The following is a 24,202-nucleotide window of genomic DNA, read 5'->3' on the forward strand; positions in this document are numbered from 1 at the left end:
TATATATATATATATATATATATATATATATATACCTATATTTATGTAGATATTAAAATATATACAAATAAATATATACAAGTCATAGAAAGAAGACTAAAACATAACGTTTCATATGCAGTATATATTTCATATGACATTGTTGTCAGCAATTTCCCACCACTTCTCGATATTACAAATATTATTTTCTTTCAGATCCAAAAATACTGTGATATGAATTTTTTAGATTAATTTAAAAACTTAATTAGATAATAGATAAAAACTCAACATATAATCTGATAATTATACAGTTTGGCACATCTTAAAAATTAATAAAATTAGGCTTATTCGACGCGTTTTTTAATGATTTTATTGATTTTTGAGATGTGTATGCTAAATTGTATAATTACTAATAATCTAAAAATATTGATAATAAACACACACAGTAGCCTTAATATAATTATTATGTATAGAATAAGCATTAATTAAACAATAGTTAACCTCTCGTCTTAAAGATTCGCCCATTTACGAAAATTTTTGCACAATTATTGCTTGTTCTAATAATAAAGGTTGGGTAAAAAGACACTGTCCACCACAAAATTTACTAAAAATACACTGAATCAATCTTTTTATTTTAATGGCATCTGTCTTCTTTAAGGATTCCGCACAATAAAAGGAACTGGAAACAGAGAATAGAGAATAAAAATTTTAACCTATCAGAAATCATATATTGTGAAATACACAGTTTCTAGGTTGAAATTCTTCCCAGCAAATGAGAATGGATTAAAATGGATTGAAATTTTGTTCTATCCGAATGCGTATTTTAAATATTTTTTTGTTAGATTTAATTGGATTCAATTAGATTCAATTGGATGCAATTGGATTGACAAACTGCATTTCCTATTAAAAATTTTGAATTTTGAAAACAATATTCACAATATGTGTGTTGTGCACAGAAAAAGTTAATATTATTTTTAGATTGAAAAGCACAAAGATATGCTCCATGCAATTCCTATGAATAAATAAAAATTTTTCATTCAGAATTGAAAAACATTCATTTTAACATTCGTGAATTAATATTTCTGAAAATCTGAATCCATTTCAATTCATTTCAATCCATTCTCGTTTCCTGAGTTATTCTCTGTTCTCTGTTCCCTGTTCCTTTTATTGTGCGGAGCCCCTTATACAATCTATAGGTCTGTTGTTTATTGCTGCACTCTGAATGCAATAAGTTAAGGTGAAACTATTATATTAGTTTCACTTCAACTTATTGCAATAAGTTGCACTATTGCTACTTATTGTACTAGTTCAAAAAGTACAGTAATAACGGCTCCTGCACACTGGACGCGGAAATGTTTGTTGTGCGGCAAAATGAGATTTGGTAACTAGAATTCTCGATATAACAGAAAAACGCAACCGAGCATATTTAAAGGTTATAATTAATCGATCAAAAAAAAATGATGACCTGTATTTACATCTGTCATTCCGCAAATGGAGTGCGACTCCTACAACAGTATTGTTTCTACTGACTACAAAGAAATACTGATCTGACTCCTTGGAGACTACAGTATACATATCAAGATTTAAAAATAACGAAACTAGCGTCCTAGAAAAAAATGTAGAAAAAAATGACAGAATCAATCAAAAATCGGGATAACGGTTGCGCTTCTCTGTTATCTCTAGGATCTCCAGCGGTAACCAATGAACACCTTAGGAACTGTAAGCTTATTGGCTACCGCATTACATTTTGTCGCACGACAAGCGTTTCCGCGTCCAATGTGCAGAAGTCATAAAAAACAGACTTTTAAGCGACACATGATGCTTGATTTTCTGTTGGATTGTCAGCTAGATTAAAATTTTGTCATCGTATTAGCTACGATCGTATTGGCTGTCAATGCTAGCATCGTAGCGGTGACAAGATTCTAATCCAACAGCAATTCAGCAGAAAAACAAGCATCGTATGCCGCAGTTTATTGGTTGGAGACATCCAGAGGGTGCCGTCCCATTCATAGAACTATAATTAAGACACTATAATATAAGTATTTGCATCCGCCATTTTTAATTCTTTTTTCATTCTCTTGCTCCTTTCCTCAATCCCTTGCTCTCTCTGTCCATTCCGCCGCTAAACTAAAAAGATTGAAGAGAGAAAAAAGAGGAAGGGACTAAAAATGATGGAATATATATTATGCGAATATATATTATAGTGCTCTACTATAATATAAGCATTCGCATCCACCATTTTTAGTTTTTTCCCACTCTGTTCTCTCTTCAATTTTTTGTCTTCTCTCTTCAATCTTCTTGTAGCGTTTTTTTTTGAGATACACTAGGTGCAGTCTCGCATCGCACTAGTTGCATGTAAGTGCTACACTCATTAAAGTGATGCACACCATGGTGTATAGTACATCATTATTGCGCTAAAATCCTGTTCCCGCTTGACTTCTATTTTCAAATTTTAAATATCACACTGGTTCTACACCGCCTCTTGAAAACGATGTAGCAAAATCCCATTTTATGCATAAAATTTGCACTACACTAGTCATGGAAACATGATACACTAGCCTAGTTTCCGAGAATTTAAAATCAGAATGGAAGAACCAACCAACTACAAGCATTTTCCTCGTTCGATTGTAACAGGGGAACTATTCGACTGCAGTTGGTTAGTTCTTATATTCTGATCCGGATTAAACCCTCAGTGGAAACTAGGTCACTGTCTGAGTGTTGCACTAGTAAACAATAATGCCAGTCAAGAGAAAACGCTATTAATTTAGCGGCGAAGTGGAGAGAGAGCAAGGGATTGAGGAAGGAGCAAGAAAGTAAAGAGAGAAAAAACTAAAAATGGCGGATGTAAATACATATTGGATGTGTTTCGATATATACTGGCAGTACTGAAAAATTGTTCCGCTATTACTACGCAGTGCGCTGCGACAGTATCTAATTCCTTCAATGACGTCATAAATGATAGCCATATTGCGACTATTGCGGCTTTCGAGGTAAAGTAATTATAGTGCATGGTGTCATTTAAAGAAGCACAACGCATCGAAATATTCGATCCAGGAAATACAAAAATATATACATTATATTTAATTGCAGAAAACATATATTCATTTTACCGAAAATGACTCTTAAATTCCACATCTAAATATTCACTCTTAAATTCCACATCTAAATATTAACTGATGTGTCCATACAGTTTTTAACACGAGGTCAAACTGCTTGAATTGGTGATTCCGTAATTAGTTCATCTTCTTCAGAAGTATTATCGTTCTTGCTGTTTCAAAATTTATTGACAATTTAGTAATTTATCCATGTCTGTTTACACTACTGCCAGTCTACTGCAAAGCCGTTTCGAAATACAATGTTACAATAATGCTGATAGTAATTTTGGAATGGCTGCGGCAGTGCACTGTTGTGACGTCATGATGGTTGCCAGTAAAAAGGGAACACATCCACTATCACCCACTAATGCACATACACAGACAGTGTACCGTGGATGCGTTCCGTCTTTTTGCATGAGTATTTAGTGGCATGGAGTGCAGGGTATGTTCCGTTTCTCCAATACACTCCAGTATTAGTTTTAGTAACGGAACAGATTCGCAGTGAATCCATGCAGTGAACATGGATGACAATTTAAAATAGACTGAATTACAAATGCATTCAATAATTACTGTTACATTTTCTTTTTTGACAAAAGAAGATTTATATTTTTCGAGCAGCACTTACAATCTTATTCTACAGGAAAAAAAAAAATAAAACGTTTTACCAAAATGTTCAAAAAAGATGTTTAATATCTATTTCTAAAATATTAGAAATTTAACAAAAATTTTATAGATTATTCTTACATATGTTCAGACACTTATAACATAATCCGAAATCGATTCACTGATTCAAGCAACTTGAAATTATAAGAGTTTAAAATATAAAGATTTTAAAGTTAAATTTGAGATACTGTCACTATAAAAAATTTTTCATTTTTTTTCAGAAATAATTAGCAATAGAAATTCAAAAGTACATTTCTGCATTTTAGTTATGAGTGAATGATAAGATTCTGTCTACAATCTTTATTATTCAAATCATGAAAACAATACATATTCGTCAAAATCAAATTTCAGAAATTTTTTGCTACAATTATATATACAAAACATCCTTAAAGTTCGTTATTTTTACTTTTCTCTATTTATCTTGTAAGGATATGACTAATGTAAACTTAACGTCTATCCTAATCTACTATTTTATATTCAAGAATTTAAAACGTTATGAAAAATAGCAGTAATATATCAATATATTAATTTTTCAATATTAAATAAATCAAAGATTAAAAACCGATATTCTATAGCGGTATACACAAAATCGAGAGCCAAATACCAGTATTGAACGTAAATACCGTTAAATACCAGTATTCAAATTCATAATATCAGTATACGCATAATTTTTCGGTAATAGATTATATCGTATATATATTATATAATACATGTATATATGAAATGTTAAATTAAAACAATTTTTGGATATTCTGAGCACCCTACTTACGTATTTTTAATTCTTACGTGATTTTGAGTACACTCGCTTCAGCCGAATGATTTCAGTTTCGCGCTACAATACATTAAATGCATAAGATGCATAAACTGCCTCAGCTCGAGAGGTGAGGTGCAGTCTCATGCATCAGAAGAGGCGGGGTCATGCAATTGGCGGTAGGTTGAATCATGCATGCAGCGAGTGTGCAGAAGAGAAACAGAACGAATTCTTCTATGCTTCTATGCGCATCATGCAAGAAACGAAACGCACCTCGTGTTTCCATGGCTAGTGGTAAGCGAATTCATTTGATGTACCGTACAGTGTTGTTAAGCCTTATATCCACAATGCTAGAAATCCATCCGAGATCTTGGAAAAATTAATAAATTACATTTGAACAATTTGATCACATGACTATTGCAATTGGTCAATTCTTTCTTCATCCGAAGTCTCGGATAGATTTCTAGCACTATGGACACAAGGCTTTAGACAGGCCGGATTTTAGATGCATGCGCATCAAATGTAGCTTCAGTAACATACCGGTTACTAGTAAATATGTCAAATTTTTTCAAAAATGTATAGAAATATATTATACATATGTATTTATATATATGTATTTAGATATGTATACATAAGTAAAATATGTAAAATATATTAAAATTTTCAACATTTTCAATCTTAAGCGATTAATAACTAACGATCACGGTATAAGAATAATAGGTGATTCCTCGCCCATTTTTGCCCAGAAAAGCTGTGACGAAATTGAGGCAGTTCAGACATGTAACATTAGAGGGCATAATGGTCTGACATCTAAATGGCCTTTGCAATCTTTCCAATTCATAGTCATTCAAGTAGCATTTCTTTTTATGATTAAAATCTACAGTATATATCCAACTTTCACGATTTTCCTAATTGTTCCACCAATCATGTGTAATAAATGTACTAATAAATAATAAAATTGTTTATTATGTTGTCACTTACCTTAATCCTACTCTCTTGAAATTCCTTGGGAAAAAATGTTTTATATAATTATGTATAATTATATATAATTATATATAATTTTTTAAATACATATATAATTTTAAATATATATATAATTTTATATAATTATGTATAAAATATTTTTCCTGAGGCTTATGAGGTTAAGTGTTATACTTATTAAATGTTATACTTATACGCCACCTGCTGTTCAACTACGGAATTTCTTTAGGAAAATCACAGTGATTTTATATGAGTGGAATCACCTATTATTATACCATACCTCGAGTTTGATCTGGTTTGTTCCGTTCTCCTTGTTTTTACTCTATGAGGTAGTCCTACACATAACTGTATAACTTATGCTTGAATTTTAATCCGTCAATTTGCGTCAGTTTCTTCGACCATGGTTGTCTTCATCTATTGAATCTTGTTTGAAAAGTGCTGACGGGCGATGTCATAAGCCACGTAATATTTTCGAATTCTAGAGGAGGCCGCGATTCGCGGTGCTATTCTTAAGGAATTGTTCAGGAAAAGAAATTGATGTCGTTTCTGTCACTTAGGTGAGTGATCTTATACTATGTAATTTTCCTCAGCTTGTATTACTCGGCGACTCGGCTCACCGGATGCCTGTGTAATATCCTCAGATTCGCAAGAAAGAATTGCGTAGTAATAGAGAAGGTGGCGAAAGATGTTGATCAGCAGCCAGCCGTGCAATCTAGTCATATATATTGTCATTCACTAGCTTGTTCCAATGTTGATGCATTGAGGGACAAGCATTGAACGAACGTGGATTTCGAGCTGCCGCGTGGGGAGTGGGGTGATGATGCAAAATAATTCCAAGACCAGAGAGATGTTTATCGTCCGAGCCTTGGAAAAGATATTGGCTGATCGAGATGTCAAAAGATCACACCTCTCACAGCTCAGGAAATCCTGCGAGTCTGCGCTTGGTAAGGAAGTTTAGCATAATATATGCAACTTATAATTATAAGTAACACTGATGACTAAATTTGTTGTTTTTATATTTCTATCTTGCAGAGGATCTCCGCAATGAGATCAAAGATGTACCAGCTGTGCAGGGTGAAGAGGTAACCTCAAATGCCCTTCCACAACCCAAGAGTGATTCAAATGTTATTACAGCTGAGAAGTACTTTCTGCCATTTGAGTTAGCATGCCAGAGCAAATCACCACGTATCGTAGTGACAGCACTGGACTGCCTGCAGAAGTTAATAGCATATGGCCATCTTACTGGCAATGTACCCGACTCGACGGAGCCTAATAAGCTGCTGATTGTACGCATTGTCGAGACAATTTGTGGCTGCTTTACTGGTCCACAGACTGACGAAGGTGTACAGCTGCAGATTATTAAAGCCCTGCTGACTGTGATGACAAGCCAGCATGTGGAGGTGCATGAGGGTACAGTACTGTTGACAATTCGTACAGTTTACAATGTTTATTTGGCATCACGTAACCTGGTGAATCAGACAACAGCACGCGCAACCCTTACGCAGATGATTAATGTGATCTTTGCGCGAATGGAGACTCAGGCAGAGGAAGATAATATAAGAATCGATGGAGAGCATCAGCAGGAAATTCCTATCATAGTGAATGGTGAAACTGAAACCGAGTTAAGTTCAGAAAATGTTCCTGGTAATGATTCTGTTGATCTCCAAATAATTGTCAGAGGTATCCTTGATGATGTAGTGAAATCCGTGGTACCATTGGAAGAGGAAGTCAATCTGGAAAATGGCAGTCCTGAAGACAATGGTGATGAGACAGTCGCTGAAAATGACAACATGGTAACTGCCAAATTCACTCATGTGCTGCAAAAGGATGCATTTCTGGTGTTTCGTGCTCTGTGCAAGCTCTCTATGAAACCACTGCCAGATGGCACACCTGATCCAAAATCACATGAGCTCCGTTCCAAGATCTTGTCGCTTCAGTTGCTTCTGGGTATCCTGCAGAATGCCGGTCCGGTATTGCGTTCCAACGAGATGTTCGTTATCGCTATTAAGCAGTATTTGTGCGTTGCACTGTCAAAGAATGGTGTGTCTTCAGTACCAGAGGTGTTTGAACTATCATTGGCATTGTTCTTGGCGTTGCTTGCACGCTTCAAGATGCACCTGAAGATGCAGATCGAGGTATTTTTTAAGGAGATCTTTATGAACATCCTCGAGACTTCTAGCAGCTCCTTTGAGCATAAATGGATGGTCATACATGCACTTACGAGGATCTGTGCAGATGCTCAGAGCGTCGTCGACATCTATGTTAATTACGATTGCGATCTTTCGGCAGCGAATCTTTTTGAAAGGCTTGTCAATGATCTTTCTAAGATTGCTCAGGGTCGTCAGGCTTTAGAGCTAGGTGCGTCACCAAATCAGGTACGTTATAAGCGTGAAAATGACAAGATAGATATATGTATCCAGTATTTTTTTTTCATAGAGTTAAGAGTTATCAATTTTATTATCACATAAACAATACTGTTTTATGCTAATGAAGTGCTGTTTTAAATATTTCAGAGCTCAGAATATCTCTTTTGTATCTAATTTTAAATGAAAAAATATTAGGTTTTGTAAATTATAATTTTCATTTTTTTCCTAAAAAAAAGTATAAACAAAATATAATAACAAATTGAAGTAATAATTAGTTTAAGAACTCTTTTAATTAATAGAATAAAGAATAATATAAATCACAAGCCATTAGGAGTCAGCGTTAGAACAATATTGCGCAAAAGTATAATAATAATATAAATATAATATACAATAATATAAATATACATAAATTTAATCGATTCTTGTTCAGCACAATAAGTTGTTTAGCATCGATTAAATTTGTATATTTATATTATTGTGTATTTGTATATTTATGTATATTATAGTTTTGCGCAATATGATTCTAGCGCTGACTCCTAACGCCTCATGATTTATATTGTTCTTTATTCAAGCAAAATACAGTTATTAAGACTTTATGCAAAATTTTGCAAAAATTTTCTTTATGCATCAAACTCATTCAAAGCTTTAATTAATAGAAGTTTCAAAAACTTACATGGTCAATATTTGATATAATAACGGAAAATATATTGATCAAAAGTAAAGTTGTATTTCTTTATAATTAAAAGTGGAAGAGTGAATAAAAAACTTCAAGAATTTGTTTAAATCTTTCTCCTTCCCTGGATATGCCCATTATTTAGTGAATGTTCTTCAACAAAACGATATCTAAATTAATATAATTTTGTCCTTCCAGGAGAAATCTATGCGCATCCGTGGTCTCGAATGCCTTGTATCTATTCTGAAGTGCATGGTGGAGTGGAGTCGAGATCTCTATGTGAATCCTAGTGTACCGGCAGACCAACAACCGTTGTCAGATTTACCAGATACGGCGCCAGAAATCCCATTGCCACGTTATGGCAGCGCCGGCAGCCTCTCGTCGGCCAATTCCAGTTTAATCGGTAATAAGGAGGTACCGGATTCACCAGAGCAGTATGAAGTGCAGAAACAACAGAAAGAAGTATGGGAGACTGGTATCGAGATCTTTAGCCGAAAGCCTGGCAAGGGCGTGCAGTATTTGCAGGAACAAGGATTGCTTGGTACTTCGCAGGAGGACGTAGCCAGGTGGCTGCACCTGGACGAGCGGCTCGATAAAACCGCCATTGGGGATTTTTTGGGTGACCATAATCATAATCAAGTAATGAAAACAATTACAATTAATAGATTATATTAATTGAATCAATGAGTGCAGAAAGGGGATAAGTCATTTATCAAATTTTTTTAGTATTAAGAAAAAACTGTTTAATTTTAGTTAGTCCAGGAAAACTAACAAAATTACTTTAAGAAAATTAATTTAAATATGACATTTAATAATGTTTTTGAAACATTATGAGTTCCTAAAATGCTTGTTTATTAATTGAAAAACTAAAACTTCAAGATTGGATTCACTCTTTTTGTACTCAAAATTCCTTCTGCATTAAAAAAATTTAAATATAATGCGCTATTAAGATACTTTACTTATCTGAAATTGTCTCTTTGTATGTTAAAAAAATATAAGATAATTTACAAAACAATTTCGAAGCATTGACTATTAAAGCATTGACTATTAAAAAATCTTTCTAATTGCTTTTTAAATTTAATCATTGATCATTCAAAAATCTTAAAAAAACTATATTTGACGAGATGTAACTTTTCAATTTTTCCAATCTTGCAAGTCTTGTATTTATTTCCTTTTTATACTCATTGTTCATTTTCAACATCTACTTTATGCCCTTGAAAACCTGAGAGTATTTTGTTTGCACCAAAAGTGTAAGATTTAAAATTAATGGAAAGAAATTTATTTTCGAAAAAAATTGGACTCATTTCTTTTCTGCACACTTGCCGATTCAATTATAAATATAAATACGTAAATGATTTGTCAGTTCTGATCACTTTATGATTGCGTAATAATTATGTTGATAGTTAATTTAGACAGTGACTAATTTTGTATACCGTTTATTGCAGGTAATGTATCATTATATTGACCAAATGAATTTTGCCGATCGCGATCTAGTAACCGCGCTCAGATATTTCCTGGAAGGCTTTCGGCTACCTGGCGAGGCACAGAAGATCGACCGATTGATGGAAAAGTTTGCTAGTCGCTATTGCGAGTGTAATCCTAATAACGGTCTTTTTACAAGCGCGGATACAGCTTATATTCTTGGCTTCTCAATCATAATGCTGACCACCGATTTGCACTCGCCGCAGGTTAAGAATAAAATGACCAAAGAACAATACATTAGGTACGTTCAGTGGTTTTTTTGTGTTAATTATAATTTACAACAATTTAAATTGTGAGCAGTAAACTTTAAAATTCAGGACATTCTTTAGAAAAATTTTTATGACCAGTGTCATGTTCGAAAATGTCGACAGTTGCTACGAGAATATGCAATAAAAAAATAGGAATTTTTAAAAATATAAGATAGCTTCCACCTGACATTAAAAACTCAGTCCGAGATCAAATTATTATACACATCTCTAATATAAATAATACTTAATATAAATAATACTTTTAATAATATTCAGAGTCCTGAAATCTATGAATTAAATACTAGTAGCAAGGTAGCAAAAAAGTTTCTGAAAAAACAGTTATAAAAATATTTAATATATAATAATTTATGATATTATAAAAATAGTGATTGTGCTCTCTATGTATTTTTTTCATACATATCTTTTTAATTATAAAAAGTCTTTTCTTATTCTTTTCTTTCATTCATCAGGCTTAATCGGCGCAACAGTGACAATGAGGATCTTCCTGAGGAATATTTGTCTAGGATCTACGACGAAATTGCCGGCAACGAGATTAAGATGAAGTCGAATCCTAATAATAGCCGGCTTGCCGGAAAACAGTTGATTTCTAGTGAAAAAAAGCGACGGTTGTTATGGAACATGGAAATGGAAGTAATTTCTACGGCGGCGAAAAATTTGATGGAATCTGTCAGTCATGTTCAGGCACCGTTTACTACAGCGAAACATTTGGAACACGTGCGGCCGATGTTCAAAATGGCTTGGACGCCGTTTCTCGCGGCCTTCAGTGTTGGACTTCAAGACTGTGATGATCCAGAGATTGCATCGCTCTGCTTAGATGGTATCAGGTGAGAAGAAAACATAGAATGAAGAAAGACAGATTTAAAACATGCTATACTTTCGTTGTTTTATATTACTTATGTGTTATTTTAGATGTGCCATTCGCATTGCCTGCATCTTTCACATGAGCCTCGAACGCGATGCCTATGTACAAGCTTTAGCGAGATTCACTTTGTTGACGGCCAACTCCCCCATTACCGAAATGAAAGCGAAGAACATCGATACTATCAAGACTCTTATCACAGTAGCTCATACCGACGGTAACTACCTAGGCAGTTCATGGCTCGATGTCGTTAAATGCATCTCCCAGCTGGAATTAGCACAGTTGATAGGCACTGGAGTACGGCCACAATTGCTGGGTCCACCGTCAAAACCGCACTTCCCCTCGCCATTAGCAAATTTCGGCAGTCTCGCGCACTCTGTCAATTCACACCAAACCAACAATCTCAATCTGAGCTCTTTGGATCCTAGTGTGAAGGAGTCCATTGGCGAAACTAGTTCGCAGAGTGTCGTCGTAGCCGTTGATCGTATCTTCACTGGCTCGACGAGACTCGATGGTGATGCCATTGTCGAATTCGTCAAGGCTCTCTGTCAGGTATTTCTTTCTTAAGTTCAATCAATGATTTTTATATGAATATGAAATTATATAATAAATGTTTAATGATAAATAATTTTAGGTATCCCTTGAGGAGTTAGCACACCCCACGCAACCGCGCATGTTTTCTCTTACGAAGATTGTTGAAATTTCATACTACAACATGGGTCGTATTAGGTTGCAGTGGTCTAGAATCTGGCAAGTCCTCGGTGATCATTTCGACAGAGTGGGGTGCAGTCCTCGACAGGATATCGCGTTTTTTGCGGTGGATTCTCTGAGACAACTAGCTACCAAGTTTATCGAAAAGGGCGAGTTTGCCAATTTCAGATTCCAAAAAGATTTTCTTAGGCCATTTGAACACATCATGAAGAAGAATAGGTAATTTGATTCTTTTAATTAATTAATTTTGATTAATTTAATTTAATTGCAATTATATAAATTATATAATTCGACCTGTTATAATTTATGTAAAACATTTTTTATAACATAACATCAATTTATTAGGATATGTTAAACGTTTATAAAAGTTTTACAATATATTCCAAATTTTAATATATCTAACAATTGTTTAATTATGATGTAATTTAATTAAATGTGATTTAGGTCGCCTGTGATTAGAGATATGGTTGTGAGATGCGTAGCGCAAATTGTTCATTCGCAAGCACCGAATATCAGGTCCGGTTGGAAGAACATTTTCAGTGTTTTTCATCATGCGGCCAGCGATCGTGATGAATCTGTGGTCGAGTTGGCCTTTTCCATGACTGGCAAGATTATTAGTGAGTTACATTTTTGTGTTTACTTTAAGACAGTTTAAGAGATTAGTCACTATGTTTTTGTCTATGATTTTTCTCTTTAGTCATAATTTAAATTGAAATATTTTAAACAGATAATGTGTGTGTGTTAATTCTGTAGTCATTATATCATTATAGGGTGAGTACATAAAAAGTCTCAGACTGATGAAATATCTCAAAAATAAAAACATTTTCAGAAAAAATGATTCAGATAAAAGTTTTAGGGTTTAAAAAGATTTATTTATTGATCACATTTGTTTGATCCTGAACAACATTCAATAAGCGTCATTTTAGCCATCGATCAGATATTTTAGATAATGCTAACTCATTAAAACTTGAAACTTGAACTTAATGAAAATGAACTTATTGCAGTCTTTTAAAAAGTTCTTGACATCAGCTATTAAATTCTGGAATAAAAAATAAGATGTCCTATTAAAAAAAATCAATGTTATTCTTGCTCTGACATTTAACCGTTCAAGGTCAAATAGTGATCAGTAAATAGATTTTTTAAAACCCTACAATAATATCATTTTTCCTAAAAATGCTTTGTTTTCGAGATATTTTACCAGTTCAGGAATTTTTATTTGTACAATTTGAGTGTAATTTTTTCTCAGACGAGTTATATGCAGAGGACTTCAGTATTATGGTGGACTCTTTCCAAGACGCCGTCAAATGTTTGAGCGAATTTGCGTGCAATGCGTTTTTTCCGGACACTAGCATGGAGGCAATTCGGCTAATACGTTCCTGTGCTTCTTATATTGATGCAAATCCCAATTTATTTGCCGAGGGTATGATGGATGAAAGCGGAATGGTCTCTGAAGAAGATCGAGCTTGGGTATCGTTATCTTAGCTTATTTATTAACATTATTAACATTATTTATTAATTGCTTGACGCAATTGTTATCTTCTTTTTTTTTTTTTTTTTTTTTTTAGGTTTGAGAGGATGGTTTCCACTGCTGTTTGAATTATCCTGCGTTGTGAGCAGATGTAAGTTGGATGTTAGGACACGCGCGCTGACAGTATTATTTGATGTCGTCAAAACTCATGGTGCATCCTTCAAACCTCATTGGTGGAAGGACCTCTTTCAGGTTCTTTTTAGGATCTTTGATAATATGAAGTTGCCCGAACAGCATACCGAAGTTCGTATAATTTCCGAGTTTAAAAAAAGAAAATAAATGCACCTCTTCTGATATTATTTGAACACCTAAATATTTAAATAATCTATTAAATGTTGCAGAAAGCTGAGTGGATGACAACAACGTGCAATCATGCACTGTATGCCATTGTGGATGTATTTTCACAGTTTTACGATATCCTGGGTCCTTTGTTGCTAGAACAGCTCTATTTTCAGCTTCTCTGGTGCGTTCAGCAAGATAACGAACAATTGGCACGATCGGGCACCAATTGCTTGGAAAATCTGGTCATTAGTAACGGCATCAAATTTGACGAGCAGACTTGGCAGAAAACTTGTCAATGTGTCTTAGACATTTTCGAAAGTACTTTACCGTCTGCGTTGCTTACATGGAAACCACATTCACCAAACAAGGAATCGGACCTTGATGTGATTACCGGTGAATCCGATGGTTTTCATGTTGGTATTTTGAAGAGGAGCAACAGCGCACAAAGCTTAAATACTGAGATCTTGCCGAAGGCAAAGCTTTTCTCCGCGTTGCAAATTAAGTGCGTAGTCCAGCTTGAGTTAATACAGACTATCGACAACATTGTTTTTTATCCGGCGACATCGCGCAAGGAGGACCAGGAGAATTTAGCGCTCGCACAAGCCGATATGTTGAACGGCAAATCGTCAGAGCTTGTAAAGTGAGTGTCCTGTCATTGCGTCAATATTTTAAAATTGTATAATATACAGTTTATACGGAATGCAAATTGCTTTTAGGGCTGGCGCTGATCAGCAGAAGGAGGAACAAGGCATGTACTGCGCTCTGACAACCAATCATCTCCTGCAGTTAGTAGAATGTCTCCTACGGTCGCATCGCTTCGCTAAGAGTTTCAATTCGAATCACGAGCAACGCAATGTATTGTGGAAGGCCAGTTTTCGTGGCAACATGAAACCGAATCTATTGAAGCAGGAGACGCAATCGCTTGCTTGTGCACTGCGTATTCTCTTTAAGATGTACAGTGATGAGGCGCATCGCACAGATTGGTCCAAGATTGAGGCGCGACTGGTTGAGGTAGCATGCGAGGCTCTGGAGTATTTCCTGGCGCTCGCCAACGAGGCTCATCGCGATGCCTGGACCCCGATTTTGTTGCTGTTACTCACCCGAATCATCAAGATGAACGATCACCGCTTCGCGATTCATGCCTCCACCTGCTATCCCTGCCTCTGCGAGGTTATGTGTTTCGATCTCAAGCCCGAGCTCAGATCGATATTGCGCAGATTTTTCCTCAGGATCGGGCCAGTCTTCAGAATTACACAACAGTAGTAATGGATTACCGGACAGGTATTCAGGATCGTCTCGAATAGGGTCGACTGATTGACCGCAACATCGCTCGTAAAAGAGACGATATTGTATACCCGTCTCTATAGCGTGGGCGATAAGATTGTAATTAAATGTAAAGCGCGGTTAGATACTTTAACTCGTGTTGAATTATTTATGTACGATTCAACGACTTTCACATATATTTATATACTGCATCGAACTTTCTTAGCATGTCTTTTTTATATAGCATTGCACATAACGCTAAATGTGATTCGGATTTTATCATGTCTATTTAATGTACATACATATTCGTAATATATTAATTGCATTAAATTGAGCACATAATGATTATGACATTATTAATCAATAAACTTGTAATATAATTGAATGTTTTATTCATTATTATTTTATTTATATTAATAAACCATTAATAAGTAATGTTGATATTCTCACACAATTAGTTAAATATGCGAATACACATTATACCTTCATAAAACGTTTGTCGCAAAAATCGTTGGATCGTATATGAACGATTTAATATCACATGTACACACATGCATCTATGTAATATAACTAGAGTATATATATATATGAGAAATGATGCGGAAGGTTGGCAATTGGCAAATGTATTTTCAATCAAAAGTTGTTTATAAGATTTAGGATTCAAGTGCGATAATTATTGCAGAATTTTTAATTTCACATGCTTTTAATTCATCAAGCCCAGACGACTTTTATTTTAAATCCTTATAACTCAAAATTTCTGATCAAAATTTTTGGACAGCAATTAGTATTTGAGGATAAAAAAAGTTGCTCTTTCCACAAGTCTATCAGTGATGGATAAGATGTCTGGAAAAATGAATATAAAAATAGAGATAATGAAAAAGTAAATGATTCTTTTTAAGTAGAATATATCATCAATATCAGGGTTCGATAAAATAACTGATACTTATTCGAAAAAAAATATATATATATAAAATTGGTTCCAAGAACTTATTTAAAATATATATTTGAAATGAGACCGAGACCCTGATCAATACAAATATTATTTATGTAATCTATAATAATTATTAGAGATACATTGGATCATAAAATTATCGGATATCAAATATTCGATATCACATTCTCTTGGATATCCAATATCACATTCTTTCAGATATCCGATATCATATTCTTTCGGAATCTATCCGGTCGGATTTCTCGAACAAGGCTTCTAAAAAAAAAGAAAAGCAAGAGGAAAAATAGTGGCAATAATTTTCTTTATCTTCCCAATGTGAAAAGAAAAAGAGAAAAAATGAATTGTGCAAGAAGTTTAGCTGAAAAAAATAAAATGCTGCATTTAATGACACAAACTTTCACAAATATAAAATTTCAGCCGAATCTATATTATATTATAGGATACTAATGATATTCAACTATCCGACCGGATAATAAAAAAAGTATTCAGATAATACAGGATACCGGATATTTTCCGGATATTCAGAGCATCTCTAACAATTGTATTGATTTATTCTATTAAAAGAATAGATGAAATCATTTATTAAATATATTTGTCGGTCGCTTTTTTTATCTCAACTTTTAATCTTTGTATTTTTTTTCTGGATCTCCCAGTTCATTGTAAATTAGATTTTTGGAAAGAACAATTTTTTTTATTTCTAAATACCAGTTACTATTTCAAAATTTGGATTAAGACTGAGTTACAAGATTTTAAAGCAGAAAAGGCTACATTACTTTACTTGAAATTTAATAGGTTAATGCTGCTTTGAAGGAAAAAAAATCACTAACTGAATATACATCTAGTAATGATGAGAAAATCTGATTTAAAGATCTGACAATTAATCAAGAGAGTACCGGATATCATTAGTTTCGTTGGCTGCTAATTAATTTAGTTTATTTTATTAAATTATTTTATTTAAACATGCGATAAAAGTTGAGAAGGAGAGAGAAAGAGAGAGAGAGAGAGAGAGAGAGAGAGAGAGAGAGAAATGCTGTTGTCAATACGTAGGAAATCTCAAGACACCTGGAAAAAAACGTTATCAACATTAGAATCTTTGCATATGTATATTTATGTCAGAGCAAAATAATAATATAACGCTTAAATAACTTACATATAAACATGTATACACATATATACATATATACATATATATAAATATATATATGTATATGTATATAGTAATTTTATGTGATTCTCTGACATGGTTCGAGATCTTATTTAAATAAATTCGATGAAAAAATGAACATTTTATATTTCATGCAAGAAACCCTCCTCCTCCTCCTCTCTTCCTCTCTTCTATTCCCTTTCTATACTTGTTTATAGTTGCATTACATTATTACTTTTCATACTTAAAATAAAATAAGCAGGTACAATCAGGCCATATCAAGTTTCATATCAGACTACGCAGAAAAAGATTGAGGATTAAGAAAATTAGAATTTGAAAATTAGAATTCGATCAGTAAGGTAAGGTCTAATTTTAATCATTCTAATTAATTGTGATTTTAATCTTCAATTCGCAATCCGCATTCTACAATATATAATTTGATATAAACTTTATTAGATGTTGGAACATGCAACACGAACAAACCTAAGAACAAATCTTTTTTTCTTCTTCCTTTCTTTTTCTCTTTAATTTTCTTTTTTATTTTCTTTGTTATTTTTTTCTACTCCTGTTTGTCTATGTTTTTAGAGAAGTATAATAGTAATAAATGTTTTATCTTTAGAGGTGCCAAAATTTTGCCTGCCCACAATTTTTTGTAGTATCAATAATTATAAGGCACCTTATATATCATTCTATCCTTGTTTTACGTCTAGCAAATCTAGCAATGAAGATAGAATGACAGAATAGCGCGAATAGCATTCTCCTCGAACACACCATATCTCTTTCTCTTATCTTGCCATCTCTTTTTCTCTTTCGCTTTATTGAACTTTACAACGATTGGAGTATCAGCTGTTCGTCAGGTGAAAATTGGCGGGAAACCGGCAAGTAGAATCCTAGCAACCGGAGTGGCACAATGGCACCGTCGAAATCCTGGCGGCAAGATGAAGTTCACGTTTAGGACCGAATTTGGATATCAGGACCAATTCTCCAGAACTTGAATTATAGCAGGCGCAGTGTCAATCGCTACCCGCCTTCTCTCCACCATTACGATGACGACACGTGCCAACAGCTTCATCAAGGAAGAGGTTAGTTACACGAGCACGGTTTGACTCGTCTTCTTTTTTCTTCATCATGTTTCGTAATCCTGACTGCAGTCTCCGATTGTAGGTATCTGTAGAACTCGCTGGATTGCGTCGTTCACCAAGGAACTTGCCGCAGCATCTAAAGGTGTGTACGACGATTGAATAGTTGATGGTTTGTAATAGAGTAGCATAGCCTCGCGCGAGTACAAAGTGATGGAGCATTTTTTACTTTCAAACTTAAATTCGGATCGAATACATTAATTGGAAATAGTCTGATTTATTGTGTTGAAGATTTCTGTCTCGAATAAAAATTGACAAACTTTTTATTTAAAGGACCAAATAGTAAATATTTTATTACTTTTTATAATTATTATAACTAATTATTATTATAAATTTTATAGATCAAGAGAATTATAGATATTTAAATCACAAGAAAAAAACTTTGAATTTCCAAAAATTTCTTAATTAACGAAATTTAAAATATGATGATAACAATTATGTTCAGGTCATTTTATGTTTTAGATAATTGATAATTGATAATACTTGAGATAATTCTAGATAAAAAATTTCTCTAAAAGATACAAATAATTGATTTCTTATTTCTATATAGGAAAAGTTGAAGCAACCAGAACCCGAAAGAGAGCCTGACATAAAAACTTTGCCTCCGATTGTTTTCAAGGGATGCATTCAATATGCTGATGACTTCTTTAACTGTGCTCAGATTTGTGACGATCTCATGTAAGTGCAGAAGACATAAAATATTTCTCAAAAGTGTAAAAAGATAGAAAAAGAATCTGAAATACAAAGAATTAGGCTGCTATGCAGTGCGTTTTTGCCATATGATAAATTTTTCAAGCCTATTGATTGATTATATAAGATAAGGAGATTCAAGGATCTCTCAGTTTTACACATTTGTGATACAAAAACGCACAAATGAAATAGCACCCTAAAGAATATAGAAATAAAAGAAATTTGAGATAAAATCTGAACCTGGGTTATATATATTTTTCTAATCTTCTAGACAAGAAGTGAAGCGCAGTAAGAAGGAGATCGTGCCAATAGGTTTCGATTTGGAGTGGCCGTTCAACTTTCAAACTGGCAGTGGAAAAACAGCGCTGGTGCAAATTTGCTTGGAGGACAGCGTGTGTTATCTCTTGTATGTCTATTCGCTGAAGAAGCTCCCAGCAGCATTTGTTGAACTCCTGTGTCATTCGAAAGTCAAACTCGTTGGCGTCAATATTAAAAAGTCAGTAATTATTAAATAATCTATTCCATTTTTTTTTTAGAGAATAGTATTTGAGAAATAAATTGTTTCCAAAAAGATCTTGTTTACTATTTTTTCAACGTGTTAGAGTTAAAATAATTTATTTATAGATAAAAATATACGCATTATATGAGATTTTCATCAAGACTATTAAAATTTTTTTCATTGTTACTAATAATCGAGAGAATTTTTACAGTATGCAGAATTTTTTATAAAATTACAACATTATAAGCACTTTTGCTTTTTGCTTTTCAAGTTCCATATGTGATTAATTGTCATTGAACAAAGGATTTTATGCTATCGCATTCGCCTTGGTTTATCGAGAACCAGTAGTTGTGTACGCCGTAATATCGAAACTCATTAGTATATACATATGTATTTTCTTTATTTATATATATTGCATTATCTTTTTTGTTGTTGAAGTAAGATTTACTTTATAATCGCTGTTTCATTATTTTACATTTGTTTCAATGAACAGAGTTGGAACTAAGGTGTGACGAAAAAATTAGTGCCTTTTTTATTATTGTCTCGATTATTGAAATATTAGATTGTCCGGAAAATTCGTCCCGCAAAAGATTTAAATTTAATGTATACTAAAAATGTATACTAAAATTTAAATCTTCTGCGTTTCAATTTTCCTTCAAAATCGGCACGAACTTTCTGGACAACCCAATACTTAATCCTAACTCTCTGTAAGTGAGGGCCATAATCGATTAAAGTGGATCTCGGTCTGTCTAATATTTTTGTGTAAATTTTTACGATTTTCAGTTCAAATAAATTGCCGGTTGTTTGTTGAGCTTGAAACACAGTCAGAAACTGGAGTATGTAATACACACAGATTAAGTTGACAAGCAGTTTAATATTATCACTGTAATAAATGTTCATACTGTAATAAAATGGTGCATATAATTTATGCGAAAATATTACTTCGAGATTCGAATTTGGATCTTTCAAATTTCATGCGGATATCTTATCAATTCAATCACTAAGACATATGATGATATTATTTGAATTAGAAATCGACCTTGATCGAAGATAGCCCTCCTTCATTCATTTGTATTAAACATTTCTCGGTCTATTTTTACTTAATATTGTCCATAAACTTCATTTGACGTTATCTGCGTTCTTTCGCAAATGCTTCTCTTCTTGTAAAAAAATATCAATAATCGTATATTTAATATTTTGCAGCGACGTGTGGAAGTTAGGGAGGGATTTCAAAGAGTTTCCTGCTCAAAAAGTGGTAGAGAATAATTGTCTGGACTGCGGGACTTATGCTAATCGTGTCTTGAAGCGATCTTGTCGTTGGAGTTTGGAAAAATTGACTGCTTATTTGGTATTACATGTTTCTACATGTTATTTTTACAGAATTTTGATGATAAAATTAAAATGAGAAATCTTTATACGTTTAGTTGAAGAAGAAAATTAGCAAAAATCCCGACGTGCGAATGAGTAAATGGCATGTACAACCCCTCAGCAACGCCCAGAAAAATTACGCAGCCACGGATGCTTATGTACGTACAAAATTAGTTGAAGTCATCTATATCTAATATATGTATGAATAATCAAATCATGTAAAGCATAGAAATAATATTAATTTACGAAAAAAATTAAATATTCAAATAGATAATATTAATTATAATAACTAAAAAAACGTAAAAATATCAAGATCATAATATTAATACAATCAAATAATAATTTCTAGAGTAAATCAAATATAGAAAAGAGCATGTCAATGCTGGTTCTTATTGCGAATATCTTAATGTTGTTATTTATAACAAAATGTAATAAATTCTAGATGTTTCGATCATTATTAGACCATTTTCAATAATATTTGAATACGATGTTTATATAAATTCGTATTTATTAAATTTCCTTTATTGTTCTTCTATCATTATAAATAATTGTCTTAAAATTTTTAAAAGCATTTATAATTAAACTAATTAGAGAATATAGAGGCAAGCCCCCTATTATGAGATAGGCGCCTAATATGAAAGCGGCGTTTCTGTTAAACGCTATATATTAGTTCATCAATGTATTGTTGAATGTATTGCTCTTGGATTGAAAACTATTTAGTAGAAAATTCATTACTACATCATGCATGTAGTCATTGTAAAAAAAGATTTTAGAATTTGAATATTTTCAAGTTTCATTGAGATGAGCCTTTAAACCTTGTTTATTATTTAATAAATAAATATTTGGCAATAAATTCTTCATGTAGTGATAGAGTAAGGTCGTACTAATAGAAAAATATGACAGGATATATTGAATTGATTAATTACAAAAGTTAGATTTGATGATCGTAAAACTATAAGACATATTGTGGATGAAACATATACGTACGAAACATAGCGGCGAGTAATAAAAAAGTGAAATTTTAAATGATTATATTCTCAATTTATATTGTCAATTATATTTTATATTAGAGGAAAAGCCCCTATTATGATATACCGAGTTCATTTTGAGTAAATGAAGGATAGAATTTTAAAAAATAATAGGTCATTTTGAAGAGAATTTAATAAGCTTTAAAATAATGTTATATAAAATTTAATTCAAATTTTATTTTTTTTTCGAAAATTAAAGAAATGTAAAAAGTGAGTAAAATCGCAAAGTCAAAAAATTGTGCTCTTAATATGAGATGCCCCGAGAAATCGATAGTAAAAAACGCGATATTTTGCTTCCTTTATCAATTGCTCAATTTACTAAGAAAAAGTTGGTATTATATTTTTTACCTTGCTATTTTTATTTTCTTGCAACAATCGTGATCAATATTTGCATGGAAATCGTCATTTCTACAACATAAAATTAAGAACTCAACCTTTGTTTATTTTAAGAAGTTAAATTTGTCATTAAGTTAAATAAATTTAATAAGAAAGTCATTAAAATTAGTCAAATTAGTTATTAAGTTCAAAAAATTTATTAGGAAAAGTCATTAAAGTAATACAGTCGTTACATTTGAATAAAAATTGTTTTTTTAATTTAAGATTCTTTAAAATTTTTTTCCAAGAAATTGGATTAAAATTGATATTAAAATATAGTCATTATGTTGATAGATTGAAAATTATTGTCTACAACAGACCCATACAATTTGATCACCATTATTGCGCATTCATCAATTTCTCAGTTAACTATATGAAATTGCGACGAGAGCACGATGCTTACAATATAACGAGTCGATTACATATGTATCGTTGACACTAAAAAACGCAAAGACGAAGAATCCTCTCCTCAACTATTTTTGAAGAGGGGATGTATCTTGCAATATCGGAAGATAGATACTTGAAATTTTTTCCATATCCACTATGCTTATTTAAAATGAGTCTGCTTTTTTATATATATTATCTCTGATAAAAATCTTTTATAATAAAATGGTTCTTTGTCTAGAACTATTTCCCTTCTATTATTTCCCATTCAAAATCATGATTTTCTTTCAATCTATATTCAGATATAACCGATAAATTCCCAGTCTTTTTATTGATGTTATTTTGATGTTCTTTAACACGAGTTTTTAGATTTCTTTTCGTTTGTCCAACATAAGTAGATTTACAGTCTCGACAATTTATTTTGTAGACAATGTTACGTGAAAGTAGTTCCAATTTGTCTTTACCTGTCTTAATGAATTTAGTTAGCTGATTTAAATCGGTTTAAAGACTACGTTAAGATTATATTTCTGCTTATATTTCTGAAACTATCTGAGATATTATTATGATAGGTAATTATGAAATTTTTTTTAATTTATTCTCATTGTTATTATGATCAGATCTTTTATAGATATGATTTTTTTATTCTATTATTGATGATAGCAAATATAAAATCTAAAGAGTATCCATTCATCCATCTAAAAGTATAAAAATGATTTCTTTTAAATTCTTATCATGAAATTGTGGATCCGATAGAAACAGAGCTCTAACAAGTAAATTCATGATAATTCTTTTTTATGTTCTATATGGTCAGAGTGATAATTAAAATATCTAAATAAAGATTATGCGTTTCGCAGACATAATATTTTTTATATAGAAAGTACCCGTGGAAGCCTCAAGAATATTAATTAAAATATCTCTTAGATCCATTGATTCCATTGGTTTTTTGTAAACGTCGGACACAATTTTTTCTCCCTCAACTATCAATTTTACATCAAGGAAACTCCGTCACCTTCACCTATCTCCATAGTGAATTACAATCTTAATCGTAAATAGAATTAAATAGTTTTAAAATTTCATCAATTTTGTTTGCTGGTGCAACAAACAAAATATTATCTAAAATAAAAAGGAAGGTGATGATACGTTTAATTACAATCTCCTTTAAATCGCACATCACTAAGTGTTCTAATATACATCCGTGAGTACAAAAAGTATTCATACAGAGAAAATATTAAAAAAAAAAATTATATTTTTAAAAAATGAATATTATCCAGCATGAAATCATCATAAAAATGTTTAGGAATACTTTTAATATTATAAAAAATTAGCCAAAAGGTAGAGGAGACTATTATAATGTAAGAGACTATCATTCCGAATGGAATATCTTGTTTATGTATCTTCGGCAACTCATAATTAATGAAACAACATTAAGATATTCGCAATAAAAACCAGCGTTGACTTGCATGTTTTTTTCTATATTTGCATAATTTATAATTTAAAAATGATGAAAGAATGCTAAATAAAAATATAATCATTAAACAACTGATAATATCTTCATTATTCAAAATAACAATTTTCACATATTTGCAGGTATCCCTTCTGCTATACACGACACTTGATGCAAAGGCCATTACTATAGAAAAGGAGAATCAAAACGATGAGAATTCGCTAAATCTTTCGAGCTAACAAAATTCTTGCTTTTTGGCTTTAAAAACATTCAATTT

At 32.4% G+C, this 24,202-nt stretch overlaps 3 protein-coding genes across 4 annotated transcripts in view; 2 read left to right on the forward strand and 1 right to left on the reverse strand.

Moving 5' to 3' along the window:
* Positions 1 to 587, reverse strand: part of LOC105625677 (complex III assembly factor LYRM7) — a 4,378-nt gene extending 3,791 nt beyond the window's left edge. Inside the window, exon 1 of one of the 2 annotated variants that reach the window (XM_012207002.1) lies at positions 481 to 587. In XM_012207002.1, the coding sequence (XP_012062392.1) occupies positions 481 to 504 (24 nt within the window). In that variant the 5' untranslated portion in view covers positions 505 to 587. The remainder of the gene's footprint in view (positions 1 to 480) is intronic. The other variant, XM_012207001.1, reaches the window with a different exon arrangement.
* A 5,699-nt stretch (positions 588 to 6,286) lies between these two features.
* On the forward strand, positions 6,287 to 14,902 carry LOC105625678 (brefeldin A-inhibited guanine nucleotide-exchange protein 2). The gene is made up of 12 exons (XM_012207003.1): positions 6,287 to 6,413; positions 6,502 to 7,844; positions 8,707 to 9,147; positions 9,954 to 10,231; positions 10,709 to 11,083; positions 11,169 to 11,670; positions 11,753 to 12,048; positions 12,274 to 12,446; positions 13,076 to 13,301; positions 13,402 to 13,600; positions 13,699 to 14,279; positions 14,356 to 14,902. The coding sequence occupies exons 1-12, from the start codon at positions 6,287 to 6,289 to the stop codon at positions 14,900 to 14,902; spliced, it is 5,088 nt and encodes a 1,695-aa protein (XP_012062393.1).
* Positions 14,903 to 18,044: 3,142 nt separating this feature from the next.
* LOC105625828 (Werner Syndrome-like exonuclease) lies at positions 18,045 to 24,164 on the forward strand. Its single transcript, XM_012207139.1, has 7 exons — positions 18,045 to 18,080; positions 18,163 to 18,222; positions 18,688 to 18,815; positions 19,099 to 19,323; positions 20,530 to 20,674; positions 20,751 to 20,852; positions 24,069 to 24,164. The coding sequence occupies exons 1-7, from the start codon at positions 18,045 to 18,047 to the stop codon at positions 24,162 to 24,164; spliced, it is 792 nt and encodes a 263-aa protein (XP_012062529.1).
* The last annotated feature ends 38 nt before the right edge of the window (positions 24,165 to 24,202 follow it).

This window comes from Atta cephalotes, assembly GCF_000143395.1.
Source record: "Atta cephalotes unplaced genomic scaffold scaffold00003, whole genome shotgun sequence".
Classification (NCBI taxonomy): Eukaryota; Metazoa; Arthropoda; class Insecta; order Hymenoptera; family Formicidae; genus Atta; species Atta cephalotes.